Genomic DNA, 16,535 nt, shown 5'->3' with positions numbered 1-16,535 from the left:
AAGACACCCACACGAGCATGGAGTGCGCCGTGTCCGCGTGGACCCCGACATCTGACCTGGTCGATCGCTGCCATCACGTCATGACTGCGCACGTTTGACGAGCGGTGCGACGGACTTGCGAAAGTGAGAGACATAGTTTGAGACTTTTAACTCCATTTAAATTTTTTGTCAGTTTCTTGGAGGTGCAGCACTCTTTCGTCGTTTGTCAGCATTTCCCTGCTTGTGTGTATCTCTTTCGGTTTTGGGTAACAAACAGAACGTCTGGTTTCCATAGTTTATTATATTTTTATTAGTGTCCCAAACTGACAATAATTGGGGTCCATGGCAGGACTGAGCTTGTTTGTTGGGGGTACCCTTAAAAATCTGACTTGGACACGGCAGAGTTACTTGAGCTGGGAATGCGCTTGTGGGTAGGCGGCAAGGAGCTTGAACAGTGGGTGCTTGAGGAGCACAATTACTGGTACAAGGACGAAGCCCTAGAGTGCGAGCAGAAGGCTCGCGAGGAGCAAGAGCCGAAAAAGCTGGCCGATAGAAAAAGGGTGATTGCCGCAATACGGAAAGAGTGTGATAAGCACGTGTGACCGCGTGAAAATACATGTAGAAACTTCCCAGCGTTGGTTGTGTTCTGAAATTTATGTTCTACAACAATGACAGGATCAAGGAGAAACCTCAATTAGAACGCTGAATGAGACATATCCTTTGATTGTTCCCGAGTTTGTTAAACCTGCGGGTAGCGATAACCGTAAAGCCGGTCTGAATGACATCCTCTCACAGCAACGCTGCGCAGTACCAGAACAGTCCCCCATCCGAGACAGGACGGTGCTGCAACCACATTTTTTCTCCCATAGTCCCCAGAAAGTGCGGCAAACTAAGCACCTGCCGCGTAAGCTAAGGGATAACTTCAATAGGCCAAATGGGGGGACATTCAACAACAACAAAAAACCATACGCAGAATGGCAAGAAGGGCACATTGAAAGCCATACAGTTCACAAAAGAAGACCACTAGCACAGAGAATATTTCCCATGAACCTTTTTTCTGTGACCTACCAGTACTTCCCTCGAGTTTTGATCACTTGCAACAGTAGTAATAATCACAGCCCTGCCACACGCACATATAAAACGACAGTGGATGGCACCGCACGTATTCTAGGAAAAGAAACGAACCTTCTGTACACTTGCTTTTCCGATTGTTACTTGTCCGTGCGTGATGATTGTGTGTCATGTGTACTTTTATTCATTCATTTCGTGTATTCGCCTATTTATGTACTGCGATAAGTGTTGTGGCCACAGGTGTATATCTTGGTAGTATTGAAGTGAAATTGCTTGGATGTTTGACTATTCGTTTCAAGAAGTGTGGGTGGTGTGTAGGCCTGTGAAATCTAATGTTTCATAGAAAAGTGCTTAAGTGGAGGGATATTGTCATGAAGTGAAGCGAAAGAAGACGACGATTAACTAGACACGCTCTTCGCGTACGTTTCAAACAGCCCAGAGGATCATCATCACCGTCGCCTTGCAGGGCCACTCATCCCACATTCAAAAGCAGGCCAACGGGAAGCTGCCAGCAACAGCGGTCGGCGAGCGGGACGACCACGGAAGAAGAACAGGGAGGTGGTGTGAGACTGTGACCTAGACGTATGGCGGTCGCGTGCTCGGACCCGTGGCCCGTCGCAGTGTTCGCACAGAAGTGAAACGGCTAGGCCGTGTTTTCAAAAGTCTGCAGCTGTCTCATCAGGCCGACTCCGAAGGCGGCGCGTCCAAGGAGCGATGTTCAAGACACCAAGGAGACCACGGAGGGCACCGTGCCAGCGTGGTCCCCGACGTGTGACCTGGTCGATCGCTGCTATCACACCGTGGCTGACCGCGTTTGAAGAGCGGCCTGACAGACTTGTGAACCTGAGAAACACATACTGAAGCTCTTACTGCATTTAAACATTTCGAAAGTTTCTTCGAGGCTTAGCATTCTCTTACCGTTTGTCAGTTTTTTTCTGGTTGTTTGTGTAAATTTGTTTCACTTTCGGGCAACATACGCAGAAAGTCGTTTCGAGTTTATTATGTTGTTTAATAATCTCTGAACCGGACACCTTCATCACACACATGCGTCTCTGAGTGCGGTACTTGGCCCAATAAAAATGCCTTCTAGTTTATGCTAGGGAATCGATGGAGAGGGGTATTTCTCGACCAGATAACAACCACATCCCGCAGCGCGCCGTCCCAATGGTCTGCAGGGCTGACACTGATGCACAGTGAAAAGAAATGCGGCCAGAATGAAGAACCGCTTTGTTTATGCCTTTGTATTACCTACAATCTCGTGTTTCCCTACAATATCGACTAGATTCTTTTCCTCTGGCCACTAAAACTGTTCGTACGTCAAGGAATTTGTGATCATAACATTACACAATATGCCTTCGTTGGGTGGGTGCTTGAGCCTACCTCATGATGATTCCCGCTGTTGGTATCTCTGGTTCAGTACACACACTAACGTAAGTTGAATGCTACATTCAGAGGCTATGATGGCCGAGGCAGTTTTTAAAATTAAAATGACGTCAAAACACACGGGGGAATAGAAAACCCCGCTGCTGCTTACGAGGCAAACATGCGGCTTTAGCGGGGTGCACTTCTGGATTCTGACGTTGGCGTCGCTGAACCTCTGCTCGTGTGGCTCATGTAGCCGGAGCGGCTGAAGCAGGATTCTATTCGTGTGAGGAAGCCATCACGCCATCATGAAACGCATTACGGCACGCCTTACTCTGCTGTTAAGTCGCAGCGCGTCGCCACCACCGGGAATAGCTCGTTAGACCTCGGCATACCTCCCTTCCACTCACAGTTTTCCCGCACGTTCCCCAATAGCTTTCCTGTTCGCCCTGACTCTTCTATCTTCGGTGCCCTCTTTGTTCGTTTGACTGCTAGGAGGCCCACGCCGCAACGAAAACACAGACGGGGCCGCAAAAGAGATTTCGCTCTAAAACTGTTCGAGAAAGGGCCCACTGTGACGCTCAACATTCATAAAATGACCGACTAGCGCCATAGGGTACTACTAGACAACTGCTACAATACTGTAATAAAGTTTCTGTGCAGTATGGTACTACGTGGCGCTTGATCAGTCACCGTAGATATCCTGATAAACCGCTTTAAAAAGTTATGGCGCTCCTTTGTGGTCGCTTCTGTATTCTTTCTGGATTGTTCCGCGTGGACGAAACACTGATATAGTACAGTAGTGTTTATATATAAATGGTATATTACCATTGAAAATCACGGGGTAAATCTGGATATTCAATGCCTAGAATTTATTGCCTTAAGTTTGGAATTTATGACTTACTAAAAAATGGAATGTCAAATATGCGAATGACTGCGAGCAAGGTTTGCGACGAGTGAAATCGTTTGAAACAGAATAGGTGTTGCTCTGCCCTTCCCCCTGCAAAAATATTTTGATTTTCGTGCTGCTATCAGTGGTGAAGTTTTGTTCTTTCAACAGGACACTCTTAACAACATAAAAAAGGGCAAGATCAGCAAGGAACGCTCCCCTTTCTCTTTTTTAGATGAACGCACAATTTACAAAAAATTGCAGAGTTGTAGAAAAGAGAGCTTGCTCAGCTTTTATAAATTTCGCTTGTCTCTATACCGTACTATTCACCAAAACATTTTCTACTATGTCAACAAAGATGTAACGCATTTTGAACCCCCGACCTGGACCATGTCACAGTACCCTCAATGGTAACTACTACGTTATCGTTAACAAATGAAGCTTTTATATTCAGGAAACTATAAAATACTACATATTCGGCTTTCCTCCAAAACTAAAGAAAAGATAAAAAACAGTATACCACATTTCGATGAATCCACTTACATGAACTGGAGAGGAAATGTACCACGTAAAATACACCACACGAGTTGTTATGATTTGAATAAAGGAGTTTTTCCACCAAATATTCATCCTTGATTGCTGCACACAAAGAAATAGAACAAAATCACTTTCCCATAAGACAATAAAAAAGTCTCATACACGTCGGTTTGCAAATATGAATAAGGATTTAAAATCGCTTTGTACAAGTATTTGGAAGCTGAATAACTTGGTACAAACCGAGTATTTTCCTATCCTGGTTTTTATTTTTTCCGAGTACAGCGTAACCGAGATAATACAACTTTCAATAGACCACGAGAAAGCGTCTTATGACCGGGGTGTCGTACGACCGGGGTGCGGCTAACTGCCGACCTAGTAGACGGTACTCACGCGGCAGGTGGGCTAAGTCCTCAAATTAACACGTGTATTTAGCGCGTACTCGCGTAATTCGCGAGACTTTATCTGAAATCCCAAGTTAAAAAAAACGCTTATGTTGGGCCACCCTACCCTCCACGAAGGCCGAGCTAGCCGGCTAGCCCCGCGCTTTGCACGCGCGTGCTCGATCAAATTGAGAGAGGAACAAGAGAGTGCGAAACTGCCAAGGCTAAGGGCAGCGAAGTACAGTACAAGGCAGAGACGAAAAACAATGGACTTCCCGTACATGGTGGAGACTCTCTGACGGTCCCGTGCCGTCGCTATTGGGTGAAAGTGCGAAACAGATAAGATGACCTAAACTTCGTGAGTAAACCGTGTAGTGGCGAAAATTGCGGCGAACATTATTTGGGCCACGAGTGACCCAAAACGGCGGTGTCAACGTATGCCTGTCTCCATTCTTGTGGCGGACGTGCGTGAATGTAGGCACCCTAGCAAGGAAAGTGGCGGAGTGACAGGGCTACCAACGCAGCTTTGAAAGACACTGATAAGCCGAGGGCAGACAGAGGGAAAGAGAGCGCGGTGAAAGGATAAACCTTGGGTTGAGAGGGCGAGGAAAGTTGGTGTTCAGTCATCGCCCTGGTGTTGCGTAGTAGTCGTAGTAGTGTTTTCTTATTCGTCGGCGGCTCGATGGTAGCTTCGAATTCACAGTCCGCCAGCCACATGAATCCTGAACTATGCCTTCTAACGGTTAACTCGTTGGCGTACTGCTGCCGCGAAGGGTCGTCGAAGGTTAACTCCTGCTCACGAGTACAAAATTGCGTCTCTTCAGCAAGTGGTCTTGCCTTCATGAGGACCTTTGCACATCAAGCAAGATCAAACGGGGGTTGAGATAGGAGGTCAAGACGTGGTGGCGAAGCGGTGTAAAATATTTGAAAACACCGGTTTATCTGCGCGAGGGACAGTCGTGTGAAGCCGACGGAGCAAGCCAGGGCCTCATATCACTGAGGCTTTCAATCCATTGTTTCCATGATGTGTTTGCCGGGACCGTAGTGATCCGTCGTAAGAAACGGGTCGGCGCACATCCTAGGGAGGTACCACTTGGTTTCCACTGTATAACTCAATTTTTACAAAAAATACTCATACAAAAAATTACTGATTGTTGTTTAGGAACACACGAAACATTTCATGCTCCTCTTTCTATTTCCTGTCACCTTCCTGCAACGCCCTATCGCTCCATAAGTACCAGCAATAGGCAACCACGCCACGCTTTCGCTCAGGGAGATTTCGTTGTGCTGTATGGCTATTATTCTGCTTCCTCTTGGTCAACATTCATTGACCACTCTGATGTCATTGAACAAGTTGACCGTTGTACGGAGTTTGTGTTTTTTGGTATGAAGAAATAAATCCCGCAATATTCGCCAAAGAAGATTAAGTTTCCACGATAGTTTTCTACTATATTGCGGGATAACCTGAAACCAAAGGAACGTGCGCAAATAAAGATGAAGCGCTCTGGTTCCAAGCAGTTTGCCCTGAAATTCGGCGCGTACGTGCCCTCAGTAATATATTGCACAAACCTAATCACAATTCCTACATGTAGCTGGTAGAACATAAACAAACTCATCAACCTGGAGCCTTCTGCAAGTGCACTCATTCTAGATCTAGTAAACTACAGAGTCTGTTCGTTTGCTAGACTATAATGGCGATGAGGTTCCAGAGGTGGCCGAGTGCTTCGCTTGTCAATTTTCTTCTTTCGGGGATTATCAGTGGTAGAAATAACAGCAGCGTTCCTCATCCCCAGCGCGGGAATTCAGGTTGTTTGAAACCGGACGAGAACATCATGCGGACTAGCATCAAGCGCCTGAAGCCCTCGCTTTCATGTGGGCCAGATGGTAGACCTGCTGCCATTTTAAAAACATATGCAAATATATTAGTTCCTGTGTGAACTTCAATACTTATTAACTGTCTCCGGTCTGGCACATCCCCTCACTAAAAAAAAATCTCGTGCATTCCCTGTTTTCGCGTCAAGCTTACGGACTGAAACTATAAACTGTAGGACAGTTTTGCTCCTTTATTCCGCCTCTAAAGTTTTCGAGTTATCTCTTCACCCGGTCTTGCCTTTCTGGCTTTAACACGCCCTCATTCCTAATCGACGTATATTAATGCGTGGAGGTCCAAATTTCACGGACCTCGTGTGCTTCGTAGAGCAGGCCGTCCGAGCAATCGTTGGCAGAAGATACCTTGACGTGGTCTATCGTGACGTGGTCTACGTGGTCAACCACACGTTATTGCTTGCCAAACTAGTTCTGGGGGATTTCCATGCTTCTTTGGTGGGTCTTATACGTTGCTATCTCTAGGAGAGATATTGCTATGAAAGTGCTAATGGTCGAACATCATTTAGGTACAAAGCAACCAGTGGTGTACCCCCAAGCTACATTCTCGGTCCCCTTCTTTTTTTCCATGTACATGATGATTTTGCGTCTACCATTAAAAATTCTTCTTTTGTGTTTTATGCTGACGATATCTAAATATTTAGAGAAGTGCGCAATGTTCAGGGCTAATTCTCTTCAGCATGATATCATGTCATCCCATTGTCGGGGCAGGAGCAACGACCTAATTTTGAACCCCTAAAATACGAAAGTGGTCGCATGTACTATGAACACCCAACAGCTGCAATATTCTTATAACATTGCAACCACTGCATTGCCGAGGAAGACCGAAATTTGGAACTGGGGTATGCAATTTGATTCTTCTCTGGCTTTCTCTTGCGTTACAAAAATTACCCGACGCTTTCTTCGACATATGGGCGCAGTTTGCAGGTATTTTAGAGTGTTTAAAGGTCCTCTTCCTTTCTTAAGGTGGTATTCGGCTCTCGCCTTACCTCTTCTCGAACACGGTTCTGTTTTTTTTTGGAATGGAACTTGCAAGTCTAGTAGTGAACATACCAAACGGGTTCTAAGTAAGTTTCGTTCTTTTTTTAGGCGCCGCTTCCGTCAAGGGCAAGGAGATGCACATGGCAGCACGTGTATTCTGAAGAGCATTCCTTCCCTTTGGTGTCGACAAAAGCGAGCTGATGTTATCATTCTTTATAAACTTCTTCATGGTGATATTTTGTGTGACGACTTGGTTGCACTTATCAATGTCTACTTGCCGAACAAGCTTTTCCGGACATTCCGAACATTCAAAACAGAAGCTTTAAGTAGACGACCCTGGTCCATCCGCAGAATACAATGTCCATATTATGAGCATTCGATGGTTTTAGTATATTTTAGAGCTCTTTTTCTTTCTTTTTTGATGACTGGAAAACTGTATTAGATTAAGTGTCTTTACGTCATTCCAAATTTATTTGGCGTATTTGTTTTATGCAAAACACGTTCTTGCTTGTTTGTTTTTAGGTTTTGTCTTTTTCTGTTTTTTTAATTTCTGTACGTTTGAGTGTCAGAGCTGTTAACACTAAACATCATTTTTCCATTCTGGAACACCTTCGTTTTATGCTTTTATGCGTACGTTCTATCTCTGTCATGTTCATTGAGTATTTGCTTGTAATATTTTCTTTTTTTGACGTGGCTTGAAGGTTTCCCTGGCCGAGTGTCATGGCTTGCAAAACTAATGTCTTGTATGTCTGCCGTATCGCTTTCTGAGATTTCTGTAACTATGTTTACTCTACAGTTGCTGTCATACATATGGTTTCCTGTGTTGTGACGTTTTGATTTTTGTTTGTTTTTAATAATTTTGGAATGCGGTGTACTAATACCAAAACCCTCTGGTTGTTGCTGGGTACCGAAAATAAAAGTTGATTATTAATATTATTATTATTACTATTATATTAATAATATTTATAATAATAAATATTATTTTTAGTAGTAGTAGTAGTAGTAGTAGTAGTAGTAGTATTTATACTGTACTGGGTGCCATCTTATGCCAAGCTGCCGCCCAGTACAGATGTCTCAATGCTGTCCTCCGCTGTTTTTAACGGCTCACAGGAGCTTTTTCCAAGCACGTCATGCAAAAACCTTGTACACTCCAAATGTATGCAGCTGCCCGACATGAAGCTGCGTGGTTGGAAGACTAGTAGAGCGGCCCTTTCTGTACAATTTCTGCGCGTACTCGGCGACAGAGGCTACAGGTAGTCCTAGCGGCGAGGCCGTACAGCAGAGCCATCGCATTTCCCTATGTTTGCAACAACAGGACGGTGCTCCCCGACCGAGCGATCTTGGCGGAGACGCAGCCAAACTCCGCGAAATGCTCTTGAACGCCCTCGAGGGATTTTGTTTTGACAGACGAGGTCGAGAGAGACGAAGAGACGTGAGACGAGAGATGAAGAGACGAAGTTGAGAGAGGCCAACGACCGCCTTGGTAGGGAGAACGCACGCGATTACGTCCAGCAGGCAGGCATAATTGCTTTGCTGCGGCTGGAAGCTCGCAGCCTTCGAGGGGAGCGGCTACTACGGTCCGGTCCCGCACGCGCTGCCTCCTCTCTAACACCTGAGCTCAATGGGGCGCCACCAACACCTACCCCGCATCGTGGGTTCCATTCATTGTTCGCCGCTGTTGTGGCGAAAACAGGCGGAACACCTTCTTCTTTAACGCCGGAGCAGCTGACCCCGGCACCGGCAACCTCTGCGCCAACTGCTGTGTCCCCCGAGAAACTTTGTGATGACTCGGCCCTTACAAACAAAGAGCGCAGGCGTTCGGTGTGTGGGTGCGTCCGATTCATGTCACATCTCTGTGTTACAGCGTTCGAAACGTCCTAGGCATATCTTTGTGTCAAAACTGTCACCTTGCACCACCTCAGCGACACTGACGCAGCACTTGTCGACAGTGCATTTAGTACCTCTGGCTTGCAAGTGGCTGAAAACTAAGCATACCTCCTGCTCATCTTTCCGTGTTACCGTCGACGAGGTCTTCTTCCAGCGTCTGGGTGATGCTTTTTTTTGGCCCAAAGGCTGCCTTTACAAACCCTTCCCTGCAAGCTGCATGCCGACATGTTACGTACCACCGATGTTCAAAATGACGAATAAAAGATTCGAAAGGGTGGACATCTATTTTCAGAATTCGCGCGGCATTCTCACCAAAGCGACTGAAATATTTTCAAATGCGATTTCTTAAAATGTTCCGATTATTGTTATTTCTGAAACCTAGCTTTCTGATGACATTAGCTCTTACGATTATTGTCCAAAAAATTGCCCAGTTTTTCGTAATGATAGGGACTTTTCTGGGTGAAACAAAAAGAAGCGGGGTGTTAGTTGCAGTCGATAGCGCTTTTCCAACTATGCGGCGTCATTCACTTGAGGGTGACAACGAGTCTGTCCAGCTGGACATCCGTCTGACTAGCTGTGAGAAGCTTTTACAAGCTGAGTTTTACATTCCACGTGACGTTCCTATATCGCCTTTAAAAAGCTCCTTACGTCTGTAGAAGAAGTTTGCTCATCACACCCGAAAAACGAGAATATTATTCTGGGCTATTTTAGTACACCGGGTGTACAATGAAAACATCTTGCCCATCAACACTACAATTATTACGTGCAGTAGAAATCCAGGATAACTTTAGACTTCATGGACTTCACATCCATGGTGCAAGCTAAAAATATCAAACACAGCTCAAAATATCTTTGACCCTTGCTTTTCAGACATTCGAAACGCGGATTATTGTTGTCTGGTATCTCTTTTGTCAAACCAGACAAGATACATCCTCCTTTTCTAGTTTCTGCTTAGTCTCGATTCAGCGTTGCAGTGCTGAACTGAAGAATAATGAATTGCCCCCCAGATGTAAAGCTCGTGGTGATTACATGGGCTTGTGTATCTTTTTTTCTTCTTTCGATTGGTTGCAAATTCAAGAACTCCCTGATTGCGATGCGCAGGTCCAGCTGTTGAATGAAGCAGTCAAAATCGGTATGAATCAGTGTATTCCCAAGTGCAAACCATGCCGTTCAGAACACCCCTTTTGGTTCTTTAATGAACTTCGCACCACCCTTATGATAAAAGACCACTGCCACACAAAATATAAGAGACCCGCGCTTAAAAAATGGAAAGAGGACTTCCGCTCTTACCGTAAAACATGCAAACGTCTTTATGAGCGGGACCAGCGCTCTTATCTCCACTGTGTGGAGAGCAGCGTTAATTCTCAGCCTGCAACCTTCTGGAGATATATTCCACCCCGTAACAATATTTCACATGAGCAAATCGGTCTTTTTGATTCCTCTGGGAAGGACGTTTATGATGTTGCCAACAATTTTCCGCAGCAATTTAGTAAAACATATAGGCATAGCGATTACAGTGAAGTAAATGCAATGTTGAATAATGTACCGGGTTCTAGCATAGTGCAAATGGACGAGATGTTGGAGCATCACAGTCTAAGTCGCATGAAGCATAAGCTGTCGTGTGGTCCTCAAAGAAGACCTCCCGCTATTTTAAAAACATTCAGTAGTATTTTGTTCCTGTTTTAACTGCGATATTCAATCGCGCCCTAAAAATAAACATATCTCCTCTTAAGAGGAACATTTCTCGAGTTCGCCCAGTTTTAAAGGCAGGCACCAAATCTGATGCAACAAACTATAGAGCAGTTTTTCTCCTTTGTGCTGCTTTCAGTTTTTTTGAGGCAGCGCTGCAAAAGGTATCGTCGAATTTTTTAAAGCAGTTTCTTAGAAGTAAACCGCAAGTTTTCATGTCAGAAAGGTGGAAAACAACCCATCTCGCCTGCTTCATGGAGCAGGCCTCTGCTGTACTTTCCGAGCGAGGCCACTTGGACGTGGTCTACTGTGACCTGAGCAAAGCATTTTATGTGGTCCGCCACTCGTTGTCACTTGATAATGTTTTGCAGTTCGGCATCGATACGCCACTCGTGGAATTTCTGGGTAGCTATCTAAGCAATCGGTTAAGTTTCGTTAGAGTAATGGGCAGACGTCCTCTATGTATATATCAACAAGCGGTTTGCCCCAATACTCCGTGTTGGGCACTCCCTTGTTCTCAATTTTTTAAACGATATGTCAGTCGCAAAAAAAAGTCTTCTTTTCGTCTTTACGCTGACGACCTCAAAATATTCAGACGTATAAAGTCCATCGATGACTGCGATGCGCTGCCGGAAGATATATTTTTTTGCTTACAAGTGCTCAGATAACAGATTAAATCTTAATCCTGCGAAAACAAGCGTCATGGCTTATACCCGAAAACGAACCCCATTTTCTTTCGCATCAGTATTGATAACGGTTTTCTGTCTAATGTCAACGAGATCAATGACCTCTGACTGTCCTTCGACAGCGCCTTAACTTTCTCCGCTCATGTCAATCAACTCACTCGGAGGGTGCTCCACTCGCTTGGTGCTGAATGCTGGTTTTCACGAGACTTCCGTCTCGTCATTCTTTCCTAAAGCTTTTTGTGGCACTTTGTATTCCTCAACTTGAAAATGCCTCAGTCATTTAGAATGAAAACTGAATATCTAATTGTTAACGTGTAGAGCCTTGTAGAAACCAAATTTTTATCAATATTTATGCATCGTTTTCACTCTCAGCCACTTCCTATAACACTATCATTAAGTTACCGGTGAACCCGCTCAGACTTTCTTTTCTTATACAAAGTGCTTAATGACACAATTTCGTTCCCGGAACTGCTTGCATCAATCGGTTTTCGTGTTTCGAAAAAAGGAACAAGGATTAACCACTTTTTCCGAACGAGTGCAAGACTTTGCAGATGTTCTCCTCTTGATAGACTACAACGCCTATATAACCTTCACTCCGGGGAAATTTATATTTTTCGCCGTCTCATTGAGGGGTATCAAGCTGTTAGGTGTGGCGTCCCAGCTTTATTTCGACAGTACTCGTGTGCTTCAGGTATTTTCCTCATGTGTGCGTTGCTCTCGCAGAGTTTCTTCTCATTTGTTCGTATATCATGTTCATGCTCCGGGCGTAATCATTGTAGGTACTATAACACACTTGTGTAGTCAACTCTTCATACTATATTTTTAAGTGGCCCGGGCAGGCCACAGTAACAAATGTTTGTATAACTTATACCTTTCTGTGAAGAATAATTACAAATATTTTTTGTACTTTGGTTCATGCTATTTCCTGTAATTGATGCTTCATCAAAGTGCAGTATTGGGCGAGTTGGTTATCCATTATTACTAAACAGCGCAACAAAAACACGGACTTTAGAAGAGGTACACAGGACGAGCGCTGACCTTCAAGTGAGCTTTTATTGAAAGAACACATATTTATACCCCACACACCAACACACACGTGCTATAAATGCGCACAACAAAACAAGCGATTCAGCATAGCGGCGCTATTACGCGCCACACACGCTCTACAAATTCGGATTAAGAACACACGCACTTGAAATGATAATAAGCCCTCTCAAGCCATGACACACGTGTTGCGCCCCCAGATTACTTTCTATGTTGCGTTCCTTCCCCTTGTAAAAAATCAAGTTCCTTCGCTGACTGAGCAACCCAAGGTACGCTGACGCAATTTTCCCCCAACCTAGCAATTTTCGCAGCCTCCACTATCTCCCCTGTCATCTGGTCACTATGGCGCTGAATGACTTCGCATTTGCCATGCGGAAAAAAGTACGGGGGCCAGACGGGAAGGTGTCTCAATACAAGGCTCCGGGAGCATAGCAACAACGTACCAACCAGTGTCAAAGGGCAGTTAGGCATTCACTGCCGAGATTGCAAAGGCACCACCGGAAAGTGCATTCCCATGTTCGAGAAATGCGAAGATATTCAGCGCCATAGTGACCAGATGACAGGGGAGATAGTGGAGGCAGCGAAAATTGCTAGGTTGGGGGGAAATTGCGTCAGCGTACCTTCGGTTGCTCTGTCAGCCAAGGAACTTGATTGTTTACAAGGGGGAAGGAGCGCAACATAGAAAGTAATCTGGGGGTGCAACACGTGTGTCATGGCTTGATAGGACTTATTATCATTTCAAGTGCGTGTGTTCTTAATGCGAATTTGTAGAGCGTGTGCGGCACGTCATAGCACCGCTATGATGAATCGCTTGTTTTGTTGTGGGCATTTGTAGCACGTGTGTGTTGGTGTGTGGGGTATAAATATGTGTTTTTTCAATAAAAGCTCAGTTGAAAGTCAGCGCTCGTCCTGTGTACCTCAGCTAAAGTCCGTGTTTTTGTTGCGCTGTTTAGTAATGATGCTTCATCGTATTTTTATGTTTATTGTACGGGGTGTTTTTGCAATGTACTATAATTTACAGTATCCGGTAGTCGTGTAATGTAGTTTGGGTACCACGTGTAATTTTATTCTCAGTAGTGTTTCTATTTTTTATTGTTCTTCACTCACCCACCTTTTTTACTGGCTGTTTATGTGTCAGCCGCTGATGTATCTTAATGCGGCCTTTTTCCCCCCTCAAGTGCGCTAGCACGAAGGCTTCGGCTGTTCCTGGGCACCTTAATAAAGGTTGATCGATTGGTTAATATATTATTATTATTATTATTATTATTGTCCGGACGTTGCACAACCACTAACCACGTTTCTTTCATGCAGCGAGCGTCCGAAGCGGTTCATCATAGGAGGCAGCTTGATACTGTGTTCTTTGACCTGAGCAAGGCTTTCGATGTGGTCAGTCACCCATTGTTAATTTCTAAACTGTCACTCCTGAACATAGATAATTCGATTCTTGACCTCCTAATTAGTTACTTGCATGGGCGGATCTGCTACGTAAATGTTAACGGCCAGCTATCCTATCGTTACTGCGTTTCAAGTGGCGTGCCACAGGGGTCTGTTCTAGGCCCTCTTTTGTTTTCTTTATTTGTCAATGATGTTTCAGCTGCTATAAGGCAGTCTTCTTTTTTACTTTATGCTGATAACATCAAGATTTTTTGGGAAGTTTCATCTCTTAGCGACTGCGGGAATTTGCAAAGAGACGTGGATGCATTTACACTCTGGTGTAAAGAGAACGAACTGATAGTGAACGCCGCGAAAACCAAAGTGTTGTCATACACGCGTAAAACAGACTGCCTGCTTTATCACTACTCAGTTCACGATGTTCCTTTGCCTCGAATCTCGACGACAACTGATCTTGGCGTGCTCTTTGATAACCAGCTGACTTTTACACCGCATGTTCGATTCATAAAACAGCAGCTCTCCGCCGCTTGGGCATGGTCTGCCGGATGTCTAAAGAATTCCGTAGTGCAAAGTCCTTCCTGAAACTGTACTCCACTGTCTGTCGTCCCGTGCTGGAATATGCCTCGGTTGTCTGGAATGGTACATGCGAATCTAACAGCAGGGCCATTGATAAAGTGCAGAATAAGCTGCTGTCCATACTTAACACATCGCTTCCCTCATGAGTATCACCGTCTTAACTCTGGACCATGGTACTTGCAAGTGCTGCCTGAGGTCAAGGCTAGGCGCAATACAGCTGACCTCTTATTTCTTTTTAAGCTCACACATGGACAAATTAGCAGTGCGCAACTGCTTTCGGAGCTCCAGCTAAGAGTGCCTATTAAAACCAAAAGAAAATGTCATCCTTTTCGTACTATAACTCCTGTAACCGACATTGCCCGCGATTCAGGCTGCAGAACACGTGTAACTTCTACTCTGCAGACGTAGATATTTTTAACAGCTCCCTCAATCAGTTCAGTTGAGACACTTCCAGAATTCTCATTCGCTAATATGCTCCCTCTTATTGTCTTACATGGAACTATATGGAATATTTCTTGGCTCAGTCATACTGATGGATCTTGTTCTAGTTATACTAACTCCTTTTTACCTGCTTGCCTTACTGTATAGAGAGTATGCTGTTTATCTGACTCTTTTGTTGTTTTCCATTTTATGGATTGCTGTCATAAGGTTACACGATTATCTGTAGTGTGCAGATGTTCTGTTTCATCGGTACGATGTAATTACTAATTCTGGTGTATCCTGTCAGTTTTTTTGTGTTCATTGCATGTAGTGTATACGCTATCTACGTTTTGTAGTGATTTGTACGGTATACTTTGTAATATACATTCTAAAAGTTTTTTTTTCTACTCTTTTATTTTATACGCTGTCAAAGTGTTCTTTCCTTTCAATTTTTGTTTTCCTTTTTTTACCTCTATCCATCTGTGTACCAGCACCAAGGCCTCACGGCTGTTCCTGGGCACAATTATTATACATGATTGATTGATTGATTGATTGATTGATTGATTGATTGATTGGTTGGTTATTAATTATTCTTTTAATACTACAAGAGTATTAATTACTCTTCTTTTCGGCACTGTTTTTTGTCGTTTTTATGTGTGCAATGTCTTTATAGTTCTTGTTTCTTGTTTGTAAGTCCTATATATTCGTGACTTTGTGGCTGTAATTGCTTCATTGACTTGTCATATAGTACGGTATCCTACTTGCCTTCCGTCGCACCCGATTTATTGTACCGTAAGGAGCCACAGTGATGTATCTGGTACTTTCCATCTTCTGTTGCTGTAATTTCATAAATCAGTTCCTGTATTTTGTTTCATACATTCACGTTTAATTGAAGCTTTGTGTTTTCTCCTACATCTGCGAATATGATTTTATGTCTGCTTGCTTCACCTAACGGCTGTGACCATTCCTTCACATACTTTTGCCATTGATCCACCATAGAGTTTCTTAATTGTCTAATTTTGTTAGGAATACCTTTTTATTATCCATAGGGTTTTATTGATCTATTTTTCTTCGCTTGTTCTTCTCGTTGACTGTTTATATGGTGAGTTTCTGCTGTACATCAGTGCTGCATTTTGTGTTCCTCAGTGCGCCAGAACCAAGGCCTCGGCAGTTCCTGGGCACTCTAATAAACATTGATTGATTGATTGATTGATTATTATTATCGTTATTATTATTATTATTATTATGTTCCACAGAGGCCCACCAGGTCGCATCGCCCTTTCTTGACCGCTGCGTGCAACTCCGATCATTCTCCAGTGCGCAGAATACAGAATTGCTACAACCGCTTCTCTGAACGCCTTGACATATTTCAAAGCTCCTTTACAATTTACCGTACTGCGCTGTTGAACACAGTATGTTAAACATCTATGATATCTCTGTCGTTTGTTTTTCTTTTTTTTTATTGCTGAAATTTGGTTTCTCTGTGGTTCTGTTTAACCAATATAGTTGCCGGTTCTTGAAAGTGTTTACTTATCATGCTTGTCTTATCATTTGTCTCTAAACTCTTGTCATTGTTTTTGTCGTCCTACTGTCAAACTTTGTTCTCTGCTTGTTGTGTATTCATTACAATAAACTGAGCCACAAAGGCATATTCTTTTTTCTTTTTTACCTGTACCCAGCCTCCGCGTGTGCCTTATTTCTGTAATTTTCGCCACTTCAATATGTGTGTGTCTTTTCGCTTGTTTGTTTCTTGCCATA

General features: G+C 43.9%; 1 protein-coding gene across 3 annotated transcripts in view; it reads right to left on the bottom strand.

The window, feature by feature from the left end:
- The window catches only part of LOC144142278 (uncharacterized), an 89,948-nt gene that overhangs the window by 26,933 nt on the left and 46,480 nt on the right, over positions 1-16,535 (bottom strand). For all 3 annotated transcript variants that reach the window (XR_013316932.1, XR_013316933.1, XM_077673655.1), the window contains exon 4: positions 3,845-3,940. Coding sequence is in view for 1 of the 3 variants with exons in the window: in XM_077673655.1 (XP_077529781.1) it covers positions 3,845-3,940 (96 nt within the window). In the remaining 2 variants the exon portion in view is untranslated. The remainder of the gene's footprint in view (positions 1-3,844; positions 3,941-16,535) is intronic.

This window comes from Haemaphysalis longicornis, unplaced genomic scaffold (assembly GCF_048455015.1).
Source record: "Haemaphysalis longicornis isolate Haplotype H1 unplaced genomic scaffold, Haemaphysalis longicornis Haplotype H1 scaffold_6, whole genome shotgun sequence".
Lineage (NCBI taxonomy): Eukaryota > Metazoa > Arthropoda > Arachnida > Ixodida > Ixodidae > Haemaphysalis > Haemaphysalis longicornis.
This window is presented reverse-complemented; position numbering and strand designations above follow the sequence as displayed.